The sequence below is a fragment of the Cynocephalus volans genome, chromosome 5, assembly GCF_027409185.1.
Source record: "Cynocephalus volans isolate mCynVol1 chromosome 5, mCynVol1.pri, whole genome shotgun sequence".
Classification (NCBI taxonomy): Eukaryota; Metazoa; Chordata; class Mammalia; order Dermoptera; family Cynocephalidae; genus Cynocephalus; species Cynocephalus volans.
In genome coordinates, this window is record NC_084464.1 from 83,827,997 (window position 1) to 83,849,256 (window position 21,260).

The following is a 21,260-nucleotide window of genomic DNA, read 5'->3' on the forward strand; positions in this document are numbered from 1 at the left end:
GCATTTCGTAGGCTATTCCAAATGTAAAAATAATTCTCATCTAAATTATTTCACTGGAATATGAATATTACTAGATCATGTGAACCTATTGATTCATATCTCTTTGAAAAAAGATGTACATACACAGTTATAACACTTATAAAATTACAGAAGAGCTCTCAAAGGATAATTAATGTTTAATTACCAATTTCACTGAATAAAAGGAAAAGCAGTGATAATAGCCCCCAAAACCATTTGGAAAGCAAAAGGTAGAGAAAGGCACAAAATTTATCTTACTAATTTTGTTTGGTGTTTTCTTATAGTGAAATTACCTGTATTCCTTAGCAAAAACCACAAACTAATCCCTAGGAAAAGGGACCCTAAGATTAAGACTATGCTCAGTAATGAGAAGGAAGCTGGATATGTTTATTTGTTGTTTTTTTTTTTTTTTAAATAAGCCTGAATAATCTCTTTATGAAAATGAAAGCTGATGACAGCTGAGTAAGTTTTTGAAATAGTTACCTCTTCTTAACCAGAAAAAAATATCCAATATAAATAATAACATTAATATTAAATGAGAGCACTCTTTTGTTCAAAATACATGATATATTTCTCTGGCTTCAATTTAGAATCCTCAATTCATCCTAAGGCTACACAAAATACTGCTTCTGCCTTAATAAATTGTAGTTACCACTCTTGTTATGGGATCAGTGACTGAGGAAGTAAATTTGACTGTGAGGGAGACGAATTTTTAAAGTTAAATTCAGTTTCCTACTGAAATACTTAAAAACTTGTTCATAAACTTGACAGGGACAATATAATGTTAAGGTGAAAAATTTTTCAAATCAGATGGCTGACCTTCATTTACTAAGCAACCTTTGACAAGTTTACCATTAAAAGACTTAGTTTCCTCAACTGGAAATTCCAGATAATGATCTCTACCCATTTGTAAGATTGTTATTTGGTTTAGAAGAGCTAATGTAGGTAAAGCAATACATGCTCAATAAACCTTTACTATTACTATTATCGTCCAACAGTTGGAACAAGAAAAGGATCCATGTTTTTTATTTAAACTGTAGAACCCAACTGTAATGTAATTTTAATGACTGTAAAACTAATATTAGCCAATGAACTAAATGTTTCTTCTTCAGACACAAACATAATATGCTTTCTATTTTGAAAGGAACTCTGTTTATGTGACAGCATGTGATACTTTCTATTTTGAAAGGAACTCTGTTTATGTGACAGCATGTGATACTACGTATAACAAAAATGATTGTATTTTACATTTCACATGTTTAGTTGTTTTACATTTTAAAATATTAAAGTGCCAGTAATTATTACAACTATTATAATTAAGCATGGAAAAATAACTTACTTTATAAAATGTAGAAGAAGATCAGTCACAAATTTAGCAGATTTCACAATAGGGCTTCCAGGCTCATTAAACGTTCGCGTATTATGCTCTATATATCGAACTTCCCACATGAGGGAAGAAATCCGCCTTTGAAAAAAACAAAATACTGAAGTCTCAACGTCACTATATTTAGAAATATGTGCACACAATTTAAAACTGAGACATTCTGACTTTTTAATTTCAGTCTTAAATCAATCATAAAACCCACACCTTTAAAGCTATTTTTTAAAAAGCATTACCCCATTTGTGTTAGGGAAAAAACTCTGTATTTGCACAGACTATGTATGGAATGACACACACGGAACTATTAACAATGACTTCTTTTTGGGAGGGAGAATGTCTATAAGGGGAGTGGCAGGAAAAGACAAAGAGAGGAGTTTTTAGTTTTTGCTTTACATATTTCTGTAATGTATGATACCACTTTTTAATAATAAACACCTCTGACTTCTATACGAAAAAGGAAACAAGCAATTTTAATCTAATTATATTACTGATAATCAAATGACAGAAATAAAAGTTAACTGATAGCCTGCTTATAAGATATGAAAATATAAAAACATGGTGTGTTGGTTTACCAAGAAACCTAACTAAATGAGAATTATTTTTTGAACCCTTAATTGACAATGCTAAAATAAATTCTCGTGTTCTGTAATTTTATTTCTGATAGTAAAGAAAAATCCAAAGACAACTTATGAGAATATTATCCAATATGTGGCCAAACTTAAAACAATAATGAAAACAACTTAGAAAATCTTGCTGATTTGTGAACAAAAATACAATTAATGGAATTTAAAAAGCACATATTATTGTGGATATAGAAGCATTCAGAAAAACTTCTGTGCACTTTAAATAGATTCATGAGACTCATTCTAATAATGGAATCAGAGATATCTTCAGTGTACCATATAGAAAATTGTGTATAAAATAAGGCATTAAATATACCAGCAGGGCAAACTGATAGCAGTAGTTAAAAGAGGCTAAACTAGAAGTATCAGAAAGGAAAACCATAAACTGTAAGAAATATGAAGCCAATGAGTAAAGGGGGAAGCAAAAAAAGTTTTAAAGAGTGAAAAGCATGTAAAAGCATCATTGTACTAAATAACAACATACCTCAGACTTATAACTATATTATCAGGTTGGAAAATAGGCAATTTATAAATTATAAGTACTGTGTTTCAAAAGTTTTTGGGTTTTTTCGTAAATTGGTTAAAAGCTAGGCTAATGCCAAAAAAGCCTATTTAAGCTACAATGTATCTTGAAATCCAGATGCTCCTTCACTTATGATGGGGAAATGTTCTGATAAATCCATCATAAATTGAAAAGATCCTAAAAACAATCGTAAATTGAAAATATTCTAAGGTGAAAATGCATTTAATATAACCCAACCTACATCACAGCTTAGCCTGGCCTACCTTAAACATGCTAAGAACACTTACATTAACCTACAGGTGTGCAAAATCATCTGGCAACATAGTATAGTGTAGAGTATCGGTTGATGACCCTCATGATTGTGTGGCTGACTGGGAGCTGCAGCTCCCTGCCCAGCATCAAGAGAGAATATTGCACAGCACATTGCTAGCCTAGCCCAGGAAAAGATCAAAATTCAAATTCGAAGAATGATTTATACTGAATACATATTTGTACTACAGCAACGTTGAAAAATCGCAAGTTGAACCATCCTAAGTTGGGGACAGTTTGTATAGCACACTGTGGCAATTATGTTGAGCAGTTTGTCTGTGAGAAAGTATATTTACAATAGTGGGAGATGCTAGCAGCTTATCTTTCCAGCTCGAGTCCAACAACAGTATATAGGAACAATTATTTCTCTCCCTCTCATCCTCCCATGTCTTGTTCCATCTCTGAAGCACTACGTATAACTCCTAATCTTTAGCAGTTTAGGGGTCTAGGGAGAGAAAGAATAATGTAGTTAAGAATTTCTTCTCCATTTTTTCTCTTAAACTTCTAACATGTGGCACTAAAAGACTTAAAGAGGTATACTTTGAGGGTAGGATGGCCGGGTATCATAGTGGATTTCTTCCTCATTTTTAAGCTTTTGACAAATATGAGTGAAGCAATAGCAAGTACACCTAACAAGATCAGAGAAATCTTTAGAACCTGAAGTCTAATATCTTGGTTTTCTTTATTCTAGTGGTTCTCAACCAGGGTGATTCTGCCCCCCTGGGAGACATTTGGCAATGTCTGGATACATTTTTGGTTCTCACAACTAGGGGACTGCTATTGGCATCTAGTGGTTAGAGTCCCTAACAATGAAGAATTTCCTATCTCCAAATGTCAGTAATGCTGCTGTTGAGAAACCCTTTGTTAGTAAGGAATAACAAATGGTGTTTTCAGTGCCAGGTATATAAATATAATGTAAGTAATAAAAGTACCAAGGGCACATTTTATACAGAAAAACGTGAGTACAAAATATAAATAAAAATTTCAATAGGTTAAAATGAAGAATAATGGATAGGACTGGAGTAATATAAAATTAGTCACAAAATATTTTAATGCACTATTATAAAAATCACAATACTGTTAGCCTGCGAAGAAATCATGTAAGAAAAATTAAAACAAAAAATACAATTTCATTATGTGAAAACTATAGATTTATACTTATTATCTCACAAAACATTTTAGGGAATAAGCCCACGAAGCCTGTCTAAGATTAAGAACTCAATGTTCATCAAAACTGTTAACTAGAAGATGCAAATTAACTAGAATTATGTCTGGTTTTTTAACTGTAGATCTATTACACACAAACCTACAACTGTGCAAAATGCTCTGAGTCTTTTCTAATTTCACCTTTTTATAAGTATTCATAAACTTAATATAAGCAAAATAAGAACAAAATACTTAATTTTTGACATTATTTTAAGAAAAATCCATGAGCAAACAAATATTTTAGTATGTTATCTAAGAGAAAATTAAATACTTTGGCTTGCTTCTATAAATTACAATATGAAAATAGTGAACATAAAATCATATCAGCATCTAGGAAAAACTGTATTCAGGAATTGTATTCCAAGTGTGGTCTATAGACCATCATCATTACTGGGAACTTGTTAGAAATGCAGAATTTCAGGCCCTACTCCAAACCTACTGAATCAGATCCTACATTTTAACATGATACCCAGGTGATTTGCATGTGCATTCACATATACATAAAGTTGAGGAACATTGCTATAGAAAGAAGATCAGTAAATGGGTGAAAGAATCATTTAGCTTTCCTTTGGTAGTAGCTACATCAAATGGTTCTAACCTGTAAAACCTGTTTTCCAGTCTTTGCTTAATTGTACTTAAATCCGTTGGATATGCCACCACCGTGCAATACATGGGATAGGCTTGCAGATCCACAGGGGCAACAAATGCTGAAGCAATATCTAAAATAAATAAGTTTGTAAATTTATTTTTGTATGCTTAAAATAACTCAAGGAGAATTGTTTGAATTAAGACTTAATATGTCCTAATCTACATAACCATTAGTCTGCCACTGTCTTTTCATAAAACTATATAGTTTAGTTGACATAAAAGAGTCTCACTTTTTATTATGTCCACATTTACATTGCAAAATTCTAGGAATATTTTTTATTCATAGATTTACTAGGAGAAAGAAATGACAAGTATCTAAATCTAGCCTATTAAGAACATACACATACATTTCCATAACTGATAGCTAGCCATCCCTGGATCTTTTCAACAAAGCCATTCTATCATTAACTGCAGTCAAATGTAACCTTTTACCTTCTCCAAAACTTATCAGTTTATCTCATCTTTATAACATTATTCTGTGAAATAGCAGGCAAACAGAGAAAAGGAAACAGATCCAGAAGTTGACTCAATATCACTGACTTCACTGCACACGGTACGCTGGTAGAGCAAAAACTAGAACCTAGTTAAGATCACTCCCCATATTTTTGCTCATTCACATATTAGACTATATTATATCCTGAAATACTGCCAAAGTTATTTAAGATAGTATTTATGAGGCTATTTTTACAAAGTGTTGCCATTTGATAAAAGATTTAGGACTTAAAAATCCTCCAATCTGTGTCTCCAGTTTCTTCAGCTCCTCTTATTCATGTTAATTTCTCTCTAGACTATTTGAAGCTGATTCCTTACTGACATAATGGGTTGCTACAAAGCACCACACTAGTCTAGAGTTATTGAGGAAGCCCAGACTTTAGATAATCAAGTTTTTTGTGATCACTGTTTTCTTCTTTTTTTTAATAGCAAAAGCAGTTCATACACATTCTCTTCTCCCCTTAAAAAGATTCTCTTCAGTATATGTGTGTAAACATGGGAGAAGCTGGTATAGCTATCCATATAATCATAACTGAGCTTTCAACCCTTCTCCACCTCCAATTTACATCATTTTAGCTGAAATATGTCAAGAGTTTTCATATTGGGTTGTGAAGAACCCAGACTTTTCGGAGATAACTTTGGCATTTCTGCGAGGCCCCCACTCTGAATTGAGGTAGAATAACCCTATTTATAACTGTTTTAGATATTTAAGTCCTGTGTAAGATCTTATTCAAAAGAGATTCTACTTAAAAACGTTTGAAAACCACTGACTCACGATATTGTGGGGAAAAAAATTTTTTGTTCAATAATAGTATTTTTCCTCTGCTTTCTGCCAGCTTTTTCTATACTCACGTGTTGTTATTATTATTATTTACCTAATGTCATCAACTGGTTTATTCCTGCAACAATTCTTTCACATTCTTCATCCCTGGGATTAGTACCCCATTCTCCATCAAGAGGTTTATAGATTAATGATCTGCATTCAACATCAGTTAAAGGAACACTGGTACCTAGCTCTTCAGGAAATACAGCTGAAATACACAGACAGAAAAGCAGATAAGCAAAATATATGGTAATTTATTAATATTTAGGTTAGCTTGAGCACATAAAATTGATATTGTCACAAAATTATCATTTCATACAGATTTGGTAAATATATTTGTTATATTCATAGAGAAAAGTATATTGTAAAGGTCAATAAAATTTAAATTACTTTTTAAAAAGAAAATAAACATAAATAATTCTCTAGATGATCTAATTACTGCTCCAAAATTATACCTGAAAACTCACTCTATTATCAAGTTACAGATAAAGGAGAAATCATTTCTATAAAATGATGTGAATTTCAAAGTTTTCTGAATCATTTCATAATTTCATTGCCATATTTACTTTGATAAAACATACAAAAGGTGAAACTGAACTAAAGTGGCATTTTTCAGGAATACTTCAATGAAAGCCTCAATTTTTTAATGTAGAAACAGTAAGAATCATGTATACTAACAGATGATTCTTTTGCTTGTTGCACTTAAATGATGAAAGTATGCTTTCTGAATCTTTAACATTTTAGCTAGCAGAATCATTAGAGAGTGGTGGTGACACAAAATCTACAAATGTACCAGCTAATTTTTCCTTCAGACTAGATTTCATTGAGATACACTGGGAAATATGCCACTGTTCGTGTACTATCAAAATTCTTCTTCACAAAATACACTTAAAACTCTATGGGTACGTATGTATGTGTATCCAAACAGAACAAAAACAACAAAAATCCCACCCACTGCAGATATATTTAGATAGGAAACAAACTAGTAAATTAGTATTACTAATTCATTTTTTAAAATACCCTAGGCATTACAACACCAATTAGGTAAATTTCTCTCATATTCACAACAGTCCAATGTGACTTCAAATTCAAACTTTCACAAAGGAGAAAAACAAAACCAGAAGACATGCCATATAACATTGTCACAAACTCATTAAGATATTTTGTAATCTTAAACAGCTCTAATTTAGCAGTGAGATGAAAAAACATTATTGGTATTAAATTTTTAAAGTATAATTTCTGCAAAGAACTAATCTTAGACAATTATCGACATAACCCTTTTCTCACTTCTAAGGTTTATCAGATTAGGTTTATTTTCTCGAAGTTATCTTTTCTCTGACTTCTTAGATTACAATAACTATTGAGCAACTCCATTTATAATTGATTGTTTCTACTATGTTACAAATCAGATATTTTTCCTTTTGTTTTAAAGATTTTTCCTTTTTATCTGATAGCAAAAGTAACATATTGTTTTTTAAATAATCAAACAATATAGAATATAAAAGATAATTTATGAAGTCCACATAATCCCCTCTATAATTAAGCATTATTAATAATCCAGAATATAGTCTTTTCTTTTTAGGCATATATAATTGTGTGTATGTATCATATTTTTAAAAAAACTGAAACAAAAATGGGCAATGAGGTAGCAAGAAAATGTAATCTCCAGGCTTGTCTCATTGACCTTTTCCGAATATCAAGATGTCACATTCACTGCCTAGGGCTAACTCCCAAATCCTGAGTGTACCAGGCCACATGCAAGATGACAGTTACTACTATTATTAATTATGACTACCTCTTCATTGAGCTCTTACGTGCATCAGGCTCTATATTAAGCACTTTACACACATGATGTCATTTAATTCTCAAAGCAGCCTTATAAGGAAGGTATTAGTTTAGATAACTTCAAAGGCTGAGTCCTAAGAATCTGGTGTTTGAAGACTTTATGGAACATACTAAGATCACATAGAAAATGGCAGAGTCAGGATATGACTGTATCTGTCTCCTTCAAAAGCCTGGCCTCTTAACTATTATGTTATACTCTAAGTATTCTACTGCAGTTTAGAAAAAGTGTCTTTGCTCCCCAAACTTTGCTTTCTAGGGTTAAATAATAATTACCAAAATACTTTCATATTCTGCTGTAATAAATTAATTTCAATCTTCCCTATTTAACTATAAATTCCAAGTAAGCAAGGATAATGTCTATCTTGTTCACTGCTGAGCCTACTCTACCCTCTGGGATCAACAGTAGGTATACAATAAATATTTGCTGAATAAATATTTTGTTTGATCCTCACAACCACCATATGTGGTAGCAAGTTAGCAAATCAGATTTCTTAAGAAATTAACTCCATACTGCAGACACAAGGCCTCACATACACTTACCGTTATTAGGTATGAGCTCCATATCCCAAGGACTCATCTTTTCTGTATCTCCATTGTCCCAGCTTAAAGGAAGATAAAAATATTAATAAAAATATGTTATAAAATATTATATTATAAAAATATTTAAAAATCTAAATATTATATTGCAAATTGCATAAAACACATTTTAAAAATAATTGCTTCAGTGTTTAAAAGAAGTGTCTTTATTTCTTTATTAACAGATGGGAAAAAAATTCAAGGCAAGCCTGGCTGAACTAAAATACAACAAATATTTCCTTACCAAACATTATAGCACTGGAACAAACTATCAGGGTACTCAGGTTGAAGAGGTTCTTGGCTTTCAATTGTTCCAAACCACCAGGCATCATCTATGACTGATCTGAAACGGTCACCTGGACAAGAATAAAAGTCATTCTATTACTCTGAAATGTAATAGTGCTGTTATTACCACTTTTTCACACAGTATACCTTTAAGGCACTTAAACTGCCTATAAAAAAAGTGACCTACACTTTTCAAAAATAATTAAGTAAAGTCAGCAATATTGAGGGGGAAAAGTAATTAATAAGCATGCTTGAAGTGTGACTATCAGTTTCCAATCCTATTTCTTAGATTTCATTAAGTTATGGAGAAATTCACTTTTGTCTTAAGCATTTTTACGAATCTAGCATTTTAAGTTCATCATTAGGACTATAAGCAAACTTTTCAATCAAATAAAAATAAAGTTAGATCATTTCTGCTCAACAAATACTTATAGTCTATCTCTAATTTCTTACTTTCTGTAGGGAGGTTTCCCTAACCAACCAACGATCATGACTCCAGCCCAAAAACAACACAAAAAAATCCAACTTGCCTTCCTTCATCTCAATCACCCCTTAATTTTGATATATATACATATATACTTACTCTCCCTATCCTGTAAAAACAAACAAAAAAGGAACAAAAATAAAAACAACCAATCTTTGTAAAACACAGAGCACTCCTTGTGTCTTTTCTTTATCCAGTTACACTCAGCTGTTGTCATATTACTTAAACTGCTTTTCCCAAATATCCAAATAACCTACAAAGGCTATATAGCCTTTTCTTGTCTAAATTTTCTCAGCTTCACTCTGTGTCATATGAAAACTGTAAGTCACTCTCTTTGTGTAATGCTTTCTCCCTTCCTTGGCATTCACAGTACTTAATAAGTTTTTTCCTGGCTAGCACAGAGATGAAAGATTTGAGTTCAAATAACATATCTGGTATTACTTTGAACACATTAATTAGTTATTTCTGAACTTCATATTCATTATCTACACAATAGAAAGGGAGATGTCTACCTCACCATTGTTTTTGAGTGATGCCTTCTATTAAGGTACTCTTTACATTTTTAACACACAATTAAAGAAAAACTAATCAAGCCAGCAACTACTCTGAATCAGTTTTATTTTCTTTTAATAAAGAGAAAAGTACTTATTTCTGTTTTCATTTTTTTTTTTTGTCTTTTTTGTGACAGGCCGCACCGCGCTCAGCCAGTGAGCGCACCACACCGGCCATCCCTATATAGGATCCGAACCCGCGGCGGGAGCGCTGCTGCGCTCCCAGCGCCGCACTCTCCCGAGTGCGCCACGGGGTCGGCCCTGTTTTCATTTTTTACCCAAAAAGGATTTAAAAGTTTACAAAGACACATAGCATAAAACAAATTAAAAATCAGAAAAACAAAGTAAAAGAAATATGAGGAAAAAGAAAATTGGAGCCAGGACTAAGTTAATAGAACACAAATGCAGAGAGAGAGAGAGTGTGTATGTATCCACATTTAGATTCAAGCACTCTAATAGCCAATGTTAAGAAGGAAATATGATCTATTACAAAATGAAGACTCTCTAATTGTTCCTCTGATGCTTATTAGTGACACTGAGCTTAGCGAGAGCTACCATATAATTTAGTAAACAGCATTCTTGACACCACCACAACTTTACAGGAAACATAATGATGAGTTTCACAGACTTGTTTCTTATGACCCTATGCAAACTGATGACATTTATGTTATAGAGGAAGAACTGGTCTGTAGAATGACAGCAGTGAAGTTAAGCAAAGAATACTCATGGAGTCCACCATTCAGAGTAAGCCTCAAAACATTTCTAAGGAAAGACTGAAGTAAAAATTACTATTGATGCAATTTATAGTAAATCATTTATTAGGAAAAAAGACGTATCAAACATCTACGGTTTCTGAATAAATTACACCCACCTATATTCCACCGCCTATATTTTGCGTCGTCAAATTGTTGTCTCAAGACTAGGAAATCTATAACATCAGGCATATCATGGTATCTAATTACAGGATAAAAATAAAGTGATTAGGTCACATACCTAAAAATATTTAAAAGAGGTTCAAATTTATCTGAATTGTGAAAAACAATCTACAATACAAAGAAACCACTGTCTCTTTCAATAGTCCTTACTTCATGGTAAATGATCCGCCAGTCAGTTTACCAGTATCAGGGTCTAGAAAAGCAAGTTTAAGGCAGCAAAGGGTAGGTAATCCTACTTCGTACTTTATGCCAACTATTTTCATCAGTTCTTGTTCCTGAGAAAGATACATAAAATAAGAAACCATCTTTACAAAATAAACCACAAAATGGACTGCTAAATATAGAGAAGAAAACATTTCTTGGTTTTAATCTTGATCTGTGTGGTAATTACTCTGTGTGTATATGTAAATACTCATTCAGCTGTGTGCTGAAGATTTTTGTACTTTATAGTATGCAAGTTATACTGCAATTTTAAAAAACTAAAAAAAAGAAAAAGAAAGAAATCTTTACTAAGAGTTTTCCAACACAGTTCCAAAGACTTCCAGATAATTTTGAACTACTACTGATAAACTTAGAAATACTCGAATTTGCAAATATGAAGTTTACCTTACACATTAGTGTTATCTAATTTTCACTATAACTAAATTTTGTACCCCATATATAAAGCATATTGGAGTATATAAATTCAGTCAATCTTATGTTTCTGTGCTTCAATTAAACAAGGTATCTTCATGATATGTTTCTTATACTTAAAATAGTAACCCTCAATACAATTTTCTCCATAATATATAATTACATCTTTTGGGTGGGCTATTAAATAATAAATCAATGTCATACCCGTAGTTCCATCTTATGCCAGGGCTGTTTTTTGGGATTTATACTATATATTTTATTTTTCCGGGCCATTTCAACATACGCTTCGTGCCCTTGTCGGAAATAATAAACCTAAAAAGAAAGTCACAATTTAAAAACCTAGATGTGTTTCCTTTAATCCAAGATGCAAGGTATCAGCTAAAATTTTAAGAAGAAAATCTTGTCCTTTGAGCTAATGGAAATTCTAATGTTGATCCCCCACACTCATTCCTCAAGTTGTCCTAATGTCACTTAATCATAACCAAAGTGTTCTAAGTAATATTACTTTGTATATATACGTAGAAGCTAAGATGAGCCATTATTTTTTGGTTTCACCCTTTTATTCTTGGATTCAAAATAAGTTAATCTATTCTGTCTAATAAAGTCAATTGTTACTAGGGGTCATGAGTTAACTGTTCACTTACTTTTGTTCTTACTTTTTTGCAAGTGGTGTATATATATGCACAAAACTTTAAAATGAAAAATATATTTTATCTTACTTGATCTTTACACAAAACCTAACAAGACAGCACAGCATATAGTTAGCTTCATTTCATGAAGGTCAAATTTAAGTGACTCTTGACTACTGTCTTGTAGAACTAGTACTTGAACACAGTAGCCTGATACAAAGTACTCTTCCCACTATTAGAAATAGAAGAGCTTGTCAAAAAAAATACTAATAGTTCTTAGTAACATTTTGGGATGGCCATTATCCCACACACTTTCATTCCATTCACTGATATAATTATTACTCTAGTTGTCTAGTATTTCAAATGAAGAAATGGTGCTGAAAAATGAGAATTTACCTGTATAAGCACCATCAACTAAAAAAACAACTTAAACATTTTGAAAAGAAATCACTCAATAAGGAATTACAAACTTTCTGGCCATCCTGAAATAATATATTAAATATAATTTAGCCTCTTCTTAAATGCTGCAGGATCTGTTAGAATTATCACTGAATAACAATGTCATAATGCTCTGTGTCTTCAAGTTTTCTGAGGCAAGTAGAGTTTCTAAATGAATTGTCTAACTGTTCTTTAGAGTCACTCTTGCATTAGAGTTTTTGTTTTCCTTTTTTAAAAATTATGTATTAACCACTGCTGATTAGGGTGTTTTACTAAAGAAGCCTCTATTTTTAATTCCTAATTTATTATTTTCAGTCTGTTGGACACTAGATAACACTGCCTTTTAAAATTTGTTTATAAAATAAGGAAACATAGACTCTGAACATTTTCCTAAAAATAAAGTAATATTTATTTTAATATTACAGGTTTTTTTAAAGATCTAACAAATAAATTATAAACACTATGAGTAAATGAAATACATTTCAAAAATAAAATTAAATAAAAATAAAGTGCTAAATTTTGTTTTCCTTTATTATGCTATATATTTAAAACTTAAGCTCAGAAAAATGAATATTTTAATTTATAAAAAGAGAACTGACAATAAAACTCTTATTAAAAAATACATACCAGTTCTTAAAATGCCAAAAATTCTATCCTCTTATAATATTTAAATTTACTATTACAATATTTACAGTAGCCTCAAAAGATTCTCATTAGATCTTTCTTCCTAATTGTACCTTCTTGATACACAGTGACAAACATCTAGAATGAAATACTTTATGAAACTGTTACAGTCTTCTAGAATTCTGTTTAAAGAGCTATAAAGAATGTATAAATTTACTTGACAAAAACAGAAGATAACTTAAGTTTAAAAGTACCTCATCACCCATCTGTGGCACAAATGGACATCTTCGGGGAAGAGTATCTGTAATCCATGTTGAAGGCAACCATTCTTCCAATGTCAAACCATTTTCAGTTAGTTCTCCCACAGCCAACCTCTAAGATTAAAGTTTAGAACATTGTAAAATCAATATTATCATAAAAGCATTCATCCACCAATCACTCTTTAAAATAACTACAGAGGCAGTTAAATGAAAGGGAAAGGGAACCTTTGTATAAAAAAAATATATATCCTTAAGCACTAAAACTTATTCTGGAAAAATGGCAGCAGTGGCAAGAGTTACTCAATCTCTCCAAATCACTGCATAAAAGAGTATATAGCAAAACCAAAAACCCACAAACAACAATCACAACAAAACTAGGTAACAAAGACAGCCCCATGAACCCCAAAGTACATTCTTCTATTTTTATAGTCTCCTTTCCTTCGAAAATACTAACAGTTTTATAAACATTCTTTATAAAAAACCAAGACATACTCAAATTTTTAAAAGAAATTCTAGTCATGGTGTGTTAGTAAAAACTAAATAAGATATTCTCAGATGAGTTGAGTGCAAAATATAGAAGGCTAATTATTTCCAGGAGGTGAGCATTATACTTCTACATAGCCCAAGAACACTTCTCTCTTTCTTACAGTAGCCATTTCACACTCTTGGCTCACATTAAGCTTCCTAAAACAAACAAACAAAAAAATTGAGGTTGTTTTCAAACAAAATGTTGTCAAGCAAGTTCCCTTACTTTTTAACTGTCATGGATAAAAATAAAACTATGTCTGAGAAAAAGCTTTTAACTTTGCTGGTCACCTACAAGTGGCAACAAACGGTCTTGATGTTGTTACCTTAGACTTAAGAATAACAGACTTTCTAAGAGCCTTTGAAACCTAATATTACTTATGAAGAAGTAGAGAAATTTTATGCAATTGATTAAAAATGTTTAAGTTTAGTGTTTGTGCAGTAAGACTTCTAAATTTTATTCTGTTGTGTTTTTAAAAAAGATAGTTATCACAATGAATTTATATAAGCTTACTAAAAAGAAGCAATGCCATCATGTGATATCAGAAAACACTACTTGCAGCAGGTACTATTATAGTTGTTTCCCAATATTCATTTTCCTCTTCCTATTAACTATACCATGCTGTTTCTCAAACACATTAGGGGCATTCTCATCATGGACAGCAAGAGGGGTAAAGGCCTTTGGTATTTACTGTATGAGATGGATCCACTGGTGAATATTAGGCAGAAGAGGGATTGGCAACTCATGTTCCACAGTCCAAGTAGAGCCTATAGACAGTTTTTATAAGTCAAATTCTATTGGCACTCAGCCATACCCATTTGTTTGGTCTATGGCTCCTTTCAGGCTACAATGGCAGAGTAGCTGGTCCTCTACAGAAAAAGTTTTTTGTTAACCTCCGCTTTAGGAAATAGACCCTAGGGAGAAATGGGTACAAGCAGGAAAACAGATGGGAGGCTACTACAGTAATTTAAGTAACAGTTCATGGTGGTTCACTCCAATGTGATAGTGAAGTGGTGAAAAACAGTCAAGTACTGGATACCATTTAGAAGACAGAGCCACAGGAATTCCCTAATGAAATGGATGTAGAGTATGATAGAAAAAGAGGAATTAAGAAAAACTCCAGGTTTTTTGGTTCAAGCTACTAAAAGATAGTTTTCATCCCTGAGATGAGGAAGGTTGGGGTGGAGCAGGTTTGAGGAAAAGCTTGGGAAATGAGTTTAATTTGTAATATTTGAGATATTAAGTCAGATGATATCCAATTATTTGATCCACAAACTATTAAGTAATCTCTGTGCTATTCAATGGGTATATCACACAGATTCTACAACTCAGGAATTTCCATGTGTTTTATTCAGATCAGCTCTAATTTTATCAGTTCTATATATTAAGGTTCTAAGCAAAAGTTTGTTTGAAAAAGGTTTCCTTTCATTTTAATTGATAAAAAGAAAAAAAAAAGGAAAGTCATAACTCCAGCCTCAATGTACTATTAATTGCATTAGGTAAGTATATATCCCCATAAGTAAAATATCTATGTTGACTGGGATAGCTGATAACTCTTACATAAAGACAGGTAAGATGTGTATTAAACAGGAATAATCATATTTATAACTGTAAGACTTTGGCATTGCCATGAATCATTATGAGGACAAATTTTATTCTTCAATAATTCTTAGGGAACATAGAATTTTTGGTTAAAGCAGATGTGTCACTTAATACTTACAGCCATTAAGAGTTATAATGCATTGACTATTCCTCAAAATTCCCGGCTTTATGATTTGATATATATATATATTTATTTATTTATTATTATTATTATTTTTTAAAGCTATATTTCTTTCCTTTTCATCCATGGTAATGGTTCTAGGCCTGGCTGAACTCTTGTTTCTTCTAGGAAACCTTATCTGAAATCCTAATATAAGATGCTCCCATTTAGTTTCTGAGTTATTATCCCTAAAATTAATCTAGCACTTACATATTATTAAATTATGTGGCATTTCCTCTATTTTTATCTTGGGGCATTTAAGCATCTTGTTAGTCACACATAATTTTTAGAATAAGAATTATGTCTTATACTTCTTTTTATCTATTGTATTACTTTACAAACTGTAAGCACCTGATAAATATTTATTGACCTGGTTTCCAGTGCTCCTAATGGCATAGGGATATATACATATACATGACACCACCTGAGATGACTTTACTACATCTTTGGAAAATTCTATTTTTAATAATCATTTTATATATTTGCCCTTTTTTTGCTTAATTAATTCAAAAAGAATTAGTCATATGGAAAATGTTTTCACTTTTTCACACTTAATGATCTCTCAGTTGCTTTCCAACTCTACAACTAAGCATACTACTGTGTTTGAGAGTTAACTAGAGGACTAAGAAACAAGAACAATTCCACCTAGTGTTAAATCCACTGGTAGGCATGTGAAAAAGAATTCAAACTAAAGGGAATAGTCTATTGTATCCCAATCTTACGATATTTAAACTGTCCCACATATATCTATCGGTATAGATAGATCCTGTTACAATACTTTGTTGACAGCAAAACAGTGAAATTAAAATAAGTCAAACAGTAACAGTGGATCCATATGTGGCACTGCATGAAGGAGCCCATGGTATTAGTTTATGGATAACTATCAAATCAAGGGAGACCAGAAAAAGCAAATTATATTATTGGGACAAAGGAATTAGGTTCTTATAGTGACTTATCCTTGCAAACTCATCGAAAGCGCATCAAAACTGTCTTGAGATGAAAAAGAACATTTACCTTATTAGCCACATACATGGCTAAATCAGTTTTTTTCAACCAATCTGTCTACTACATAAAACAATGCGTCAGATTACATTTATCATCACTGACAAGACAGAAGAGAAAAATTGTGGGCAAATGTGTGGTGTTCTCTTTGGTAAAGCTTCCTCAGACAAAAGCAAAGGACGTGACAATAAGAATAGTAGCTGCAGAATCCAAATTAAAATAATTCATAATTGTATAAGACTGAAACAAATAAGAATTTAACCAATGCAGATGAAATAAACACTTAAGATATGTATTTTTACACTTTTTCAAAGCTCTCTGAGGATACTCTACATAAACTTTTAGCATTTAATTCTACAAATGGCAACTTACATTTAATTCTAAAAACGGTAGAAGTTTTTAAAAAACTTCCTTTTGTTTAATCAAATATGCTTCCCATTTACAGTCTTTTGGGGAGCAAAAGCATGTCTACTTCAGAGCAAAAATTAATCAGCTCTTATTTTCATTCCGAAGTTAAAGAATTTCAACTCTGTAATAGCTGATAGATCTTCTTTCCACAAGATTGATTCCTTACTTTCTCTGATCTCTCTCAAATTGTTCACAGGCATAACATGTAGTAATCATACCAATACTACTACTGACCTAAGGACTGAAAATTTATGGCTCACACACTATGTAATTAATGAAGGCTTGATACAAGAAGCCTATATTATCCCACTTTAGATTCATATTTGCCATGTGGGCAACTATGACAAGTTCAGTCATTCTTACTCCATGTAGTGATTTCCCCTAGACTTTTTGTTTATTTTCAGCAACAACAGTTAATATGGATGGTTAAACATAAAGGCAATTGATAGGCTAATAAACTATATGTTATGCAGCATTTTTTTTTACATAAATAAATGAATAAATCCTACGTGACTATCAAGAAAAATCTGATCATATTTTAAGATTAAACACTTAATACGTAGAACATGGTAATTTTGAAAGTAAATACTCTTACATCCTAAACATCTAAAAACTTGAGTAAACAAAATTTATTTTGGTATAATTTATTTTACAGCTGTGTACTGAGTTTTTTCTATTATGACTTGCTGATACACTTCAACAATGTTTATGCTCAACTGCACTTTTAAAATGTGTGCTTTAAGTTGTTATCATAGAAACACTAAATTTATAATAAAGGAAAGATCAACCTTTTGTTTTCTTTCTTTGGGCTTCTTTTTCTTTGGTGATGTTGGTCCATCTTTTTCCTCATTTATTTTTTTCCTTTCCTTTTTAATCTGTTTTTGCTTCTGTTTTTCAGATTCTTCTTCTTCATCTGAACTGCTTTCTGCTTTCTTGGTTTTATGCTTAGGAATTTTCTTTGGTGGCTGCAGGTTAATTCCTGCATCTGCTGTCCAGTCAGAGTAATCACTGGAGTAGTCGCTAGAAGTAAAGAAGGGATTTTAAAAACACACGAAAGATAAAATTCTAAGACTGTTTTATAAAAAGAAAAAACATAATAAAGATGAATGACAGACATTACAGACTTAATGAACTAACAAATTTACTTCCCTAATTTAAAACTCATCTTCAAAAGTTTCTTAATATTCTGTAGGCTTCACCAAATATCTAAAACAAAAATTGATGACAAATATGGACGCAGCTAAAAGTGAAATAACAATTTAAGTACCTTCTATGATTTTAAGAAAAATACTGAGTATTGCAGGTTAAAAATATTGTAGGGCATATAAAAATATTGTGTGTGTGGGGGGGTGTCATCTTCCTCAGTTCTAGCTACAGAAGAAAAATAGCTCTGGAGAGCATAGGAGGTGTCAACATTAAGGAGGAGCCAGGGATGCCTTTTTTTGAGGGAAGGTGGGAGGTTCTTGACAGGACGAATTTCCAAGGCATAGCACTAGTGCTCTCTTGATAGCTGGATATTGAACTGGCAGGGTCAGAAGCGTTCCTACCCGGTGGAAAGACTGTGCTTGCAAACTTTACTTAGTATGTTAAAAAAAAACAAAAAAATTTCAGCTGGCTAGTTAGATCACTCAGTTAGAACACCAAGATCAGGGTTCAGATCCCCGTACTGGCCAGCCACACAAAAACAAGAAAAGAAATTTCATTTAAATAAAATTATTCTACCTACCTACACCTTAGATATATTTTATGCTTCAAAACATGCCATAATTCAAAAAAAGTGCTTACTACGTTATGTACTGATAACAATCACGTTTGCCATTTCTTTTTAGTTTACCTTCACAGACATGTTTTACTGAACTGATGTTGCAAAATAAAGAATCTAGTTATGTTATCTTCTGTTTCAATTTTAGTACATGAGAATGTTTATTTACTTTTTACCGTTCTATAAATATAAATGCCTTAAGAATCTAAGTTATACTATGAGAAAATCAATAATTAGTCTGTCTAGATTAAGTAATACACGACCTCATATCTCTAAAAATATAGCTGATAATACTAACACTGAAAGATTTTTCTGGAGTTTTGTTCCACCATCATCACCCCTCCCTCCAAGATCTAAATGTCCTTAATGGTCATTTACCTAATCCTCCCAAGAATAATCATCACAGATATGAAACGAGTAATTAAGGTGTTTTCTAGCATTATTTCATGATTTCACTATGAAATTAAAAATTATTTTTAAGAACGTAAATAAAAAATATTTTCAGATACTCTATTCTAGAATATCTTATGAGTATTTTATTTATACTAACCCCAGCCCATAACCACTGTAAATGGCACTTGCCAAATCTCACAGTAGCCACTCTCTGGATACTCAGCTGTTACAGAAAATCTTCTGCTGCCAATTAGATATAACTACAAACTCCAGAGCCCATGTTCTGTATAACAACTGTCCCCAACTGCTGAAGCCAACACTGCTCTTTCAGTATAGGAACCTCTGTTGTCTCATGGTTTGAGATACTCCATTTCCATTGCTGAGTGAAAAGAAGGTGAATTTTTCCTTCACTGCCCTATTTCAAACACAGAAACTACTAGACATAATCAGAAATCACTACTTTGGGAATAGGAAAGCCCTTGATTCTAGAACTGATAAGAAGAAAATCTTATAGTCTCCACTTCATACTTTCTTTGACACTTCTATTTTAAGAGCCACTGCAATGGGGAATAAGTGCAAGAGGCTAAACATAATTACCTCCTCCAAAGGCTACGCTTTGCAAGATTAGCCAAGGCCATCAGCCTTGTAAAAATGTGAATCACCACCATAAGGAGTTGAAGAAATCCTCACTTGTATGACCAAATGGGACACAGATAAAAGAAAAAAAGGAAAGCTTATTCCCAATTCCTATAGAAAATAGTAGTAGTAGTATTACATAAATCCCATTATATAAGATAGTTAATTCTATAAGATCTCATCATTTTCATAAGTTGATGCTTAAACATTTTTCAAAACCGGTAATGAAACTAGTTTGTGATTCAATATTATAAATAAGAGTATTCAAAGATATAACCAAGTAAGGAGATAAAAAGCTTAAAAGCATCATTTTTGAAATCAAGTTGCAATTATCAAAAAAATTTTTTAGAGAAAACATGTCATGAAGAAAATCTAAATGTTGGATAATCAGAAAGAAGTTCTGAAGAAGAACTAATTTTAAACCAAAAAAGACTCTGATATTTGTTCCTGGTAAAAACAAACACAAAAACAAAAAAACCCTTAAGGTTTTTCAGGATTTTATATAACATTAGGAGAAATAAAAATTCACTTACCTAGAACTGCCATCACTATGCCATGCTCTCTCTTCTTCTTCAGATGTTCCACCACTGACAGCAACCACTTCACCATCCTAAGAGACAGTGAATACATATTTTACTGCACAATTTACAAAATAACATTCTCCAATTACAGAAAAAAATAATGATATCTATAACAATCATATTGGGATATTTAAATTAAAACCTAATTTAAGTTTGTTGTAAAACACAGCTTTTATGTTTTTATACAAAAAGATGAGAATTAAATGTATATAAAGACTTTATACTTAATACTGAACTTAGGGGCTGGCTGATTAGCTTAGTTGGTTAGAGCACGGTGTTGGAACACCAAAGTCAAGGGTTCAAATCCTCATACTGGTCAGCTGCCCTCCCCACCTCAAAAGAACTCTGAGTCTCAGAACAATATCTCAGATGATTCACGTTTTTTAAAGCCTCATAATGTATCTTTCTAGACCAAATGATATCAAATTCTACAGTTAACATTTGAAATTAATTTTTACTTCTTGGGCCTTTTAAAAAATTAAACTTTCTTTTGTATAGATGTTCTAAGAAGCTTAAAATTAGGGACATTTATATTTAATTTATTATTATTAAAATAACCTTACCACACAGAAAAGGATATTCTTTCTACCTCTGGGCTTATTTTATTCAAAAGGTAAAAAACAAAAAAATACCCAAACCCAAACACTGTTTCCATAGAATATTATTTGTGAAGACATTTTCTTCATAAAAAAGTTGGGTTTTTTTGGTCACAAAATTATACACCACTTCTTCCTTGCTCAAATAAACTTTATGCTCCAATAACAATAGTCCCTCTACTTGCTAAGCTTTTAATATATGTCAGAAACTACTCTAAACACTTTGTATACATCATCCCATTTGGTCTCAACAAAACACAGTTGGTAATATGGGGAAATTATTTAAATAAACTAAAGCTCGAAAAGAAACT

General features: G+C 31.9%; 1 protein-coding gene across 3 annotated transcripts in view; it reads right to left on the reverse strand.

Annotated features, from left to right (window-relative positions):
* Positions 1 to 21,260, reverse strand: part of PHIP (pleckstrin homology domain interacting protein) — a 126,553-nt gene that overhangs the window by 19,491 nt on the left and 85,802 nt on the right. For all 3 annotated transcript variants that reach the window (XM_063096465.1, XM_063096464.1, XM_063096466.1), the window contains 11 exons: positions 20,306 to 20,382; positions 17,770 to 18,001; positions 13,278 to 13,397; positions 11,537 to 11,644; positions 10,850 to 10,974; positions 10,636 to 10,718; positions 8,689 to 8,800; positions 8,409 to 8,470; positions 6,076 to 6,231; positions 4,659 to 4,779; positions 1,358 to 1,483 (listed from right to left, as the gene is read on the reverse strand). In XM_063096465.1, coding sequence (XP_062952535.1) covers positions 1,358 to 1,483; positions 4,659 to 4,779; positions 6,076 to 6,231; positions 8,409 to 8,470; positions 8,689 to 8,800; positions 10,636 to 10,718; positions 10,850 to 10,974; positions 11,537 to 11,644; positions 13,278 to 13,397; positions 17,770 to 18,001; positions 20,306 to 20,382 — 1,322 coding nt within the window. The remainder of the gene's footprint in view (positions 1 to 1,357; positions 1,484 to 4,658; positions 4,780 to 6,075; positions 6,232 to 8,408; positions 8,471 to 8,688; positions 8,801 to 10,635; positions 10,719 to 10,849; positions 10,975 to 11,536; positions 11,645 to 13,277; positions 13,398 to 17,769; positions 18,002 to 20,305; positions 20,383 to 21,260) is intronic.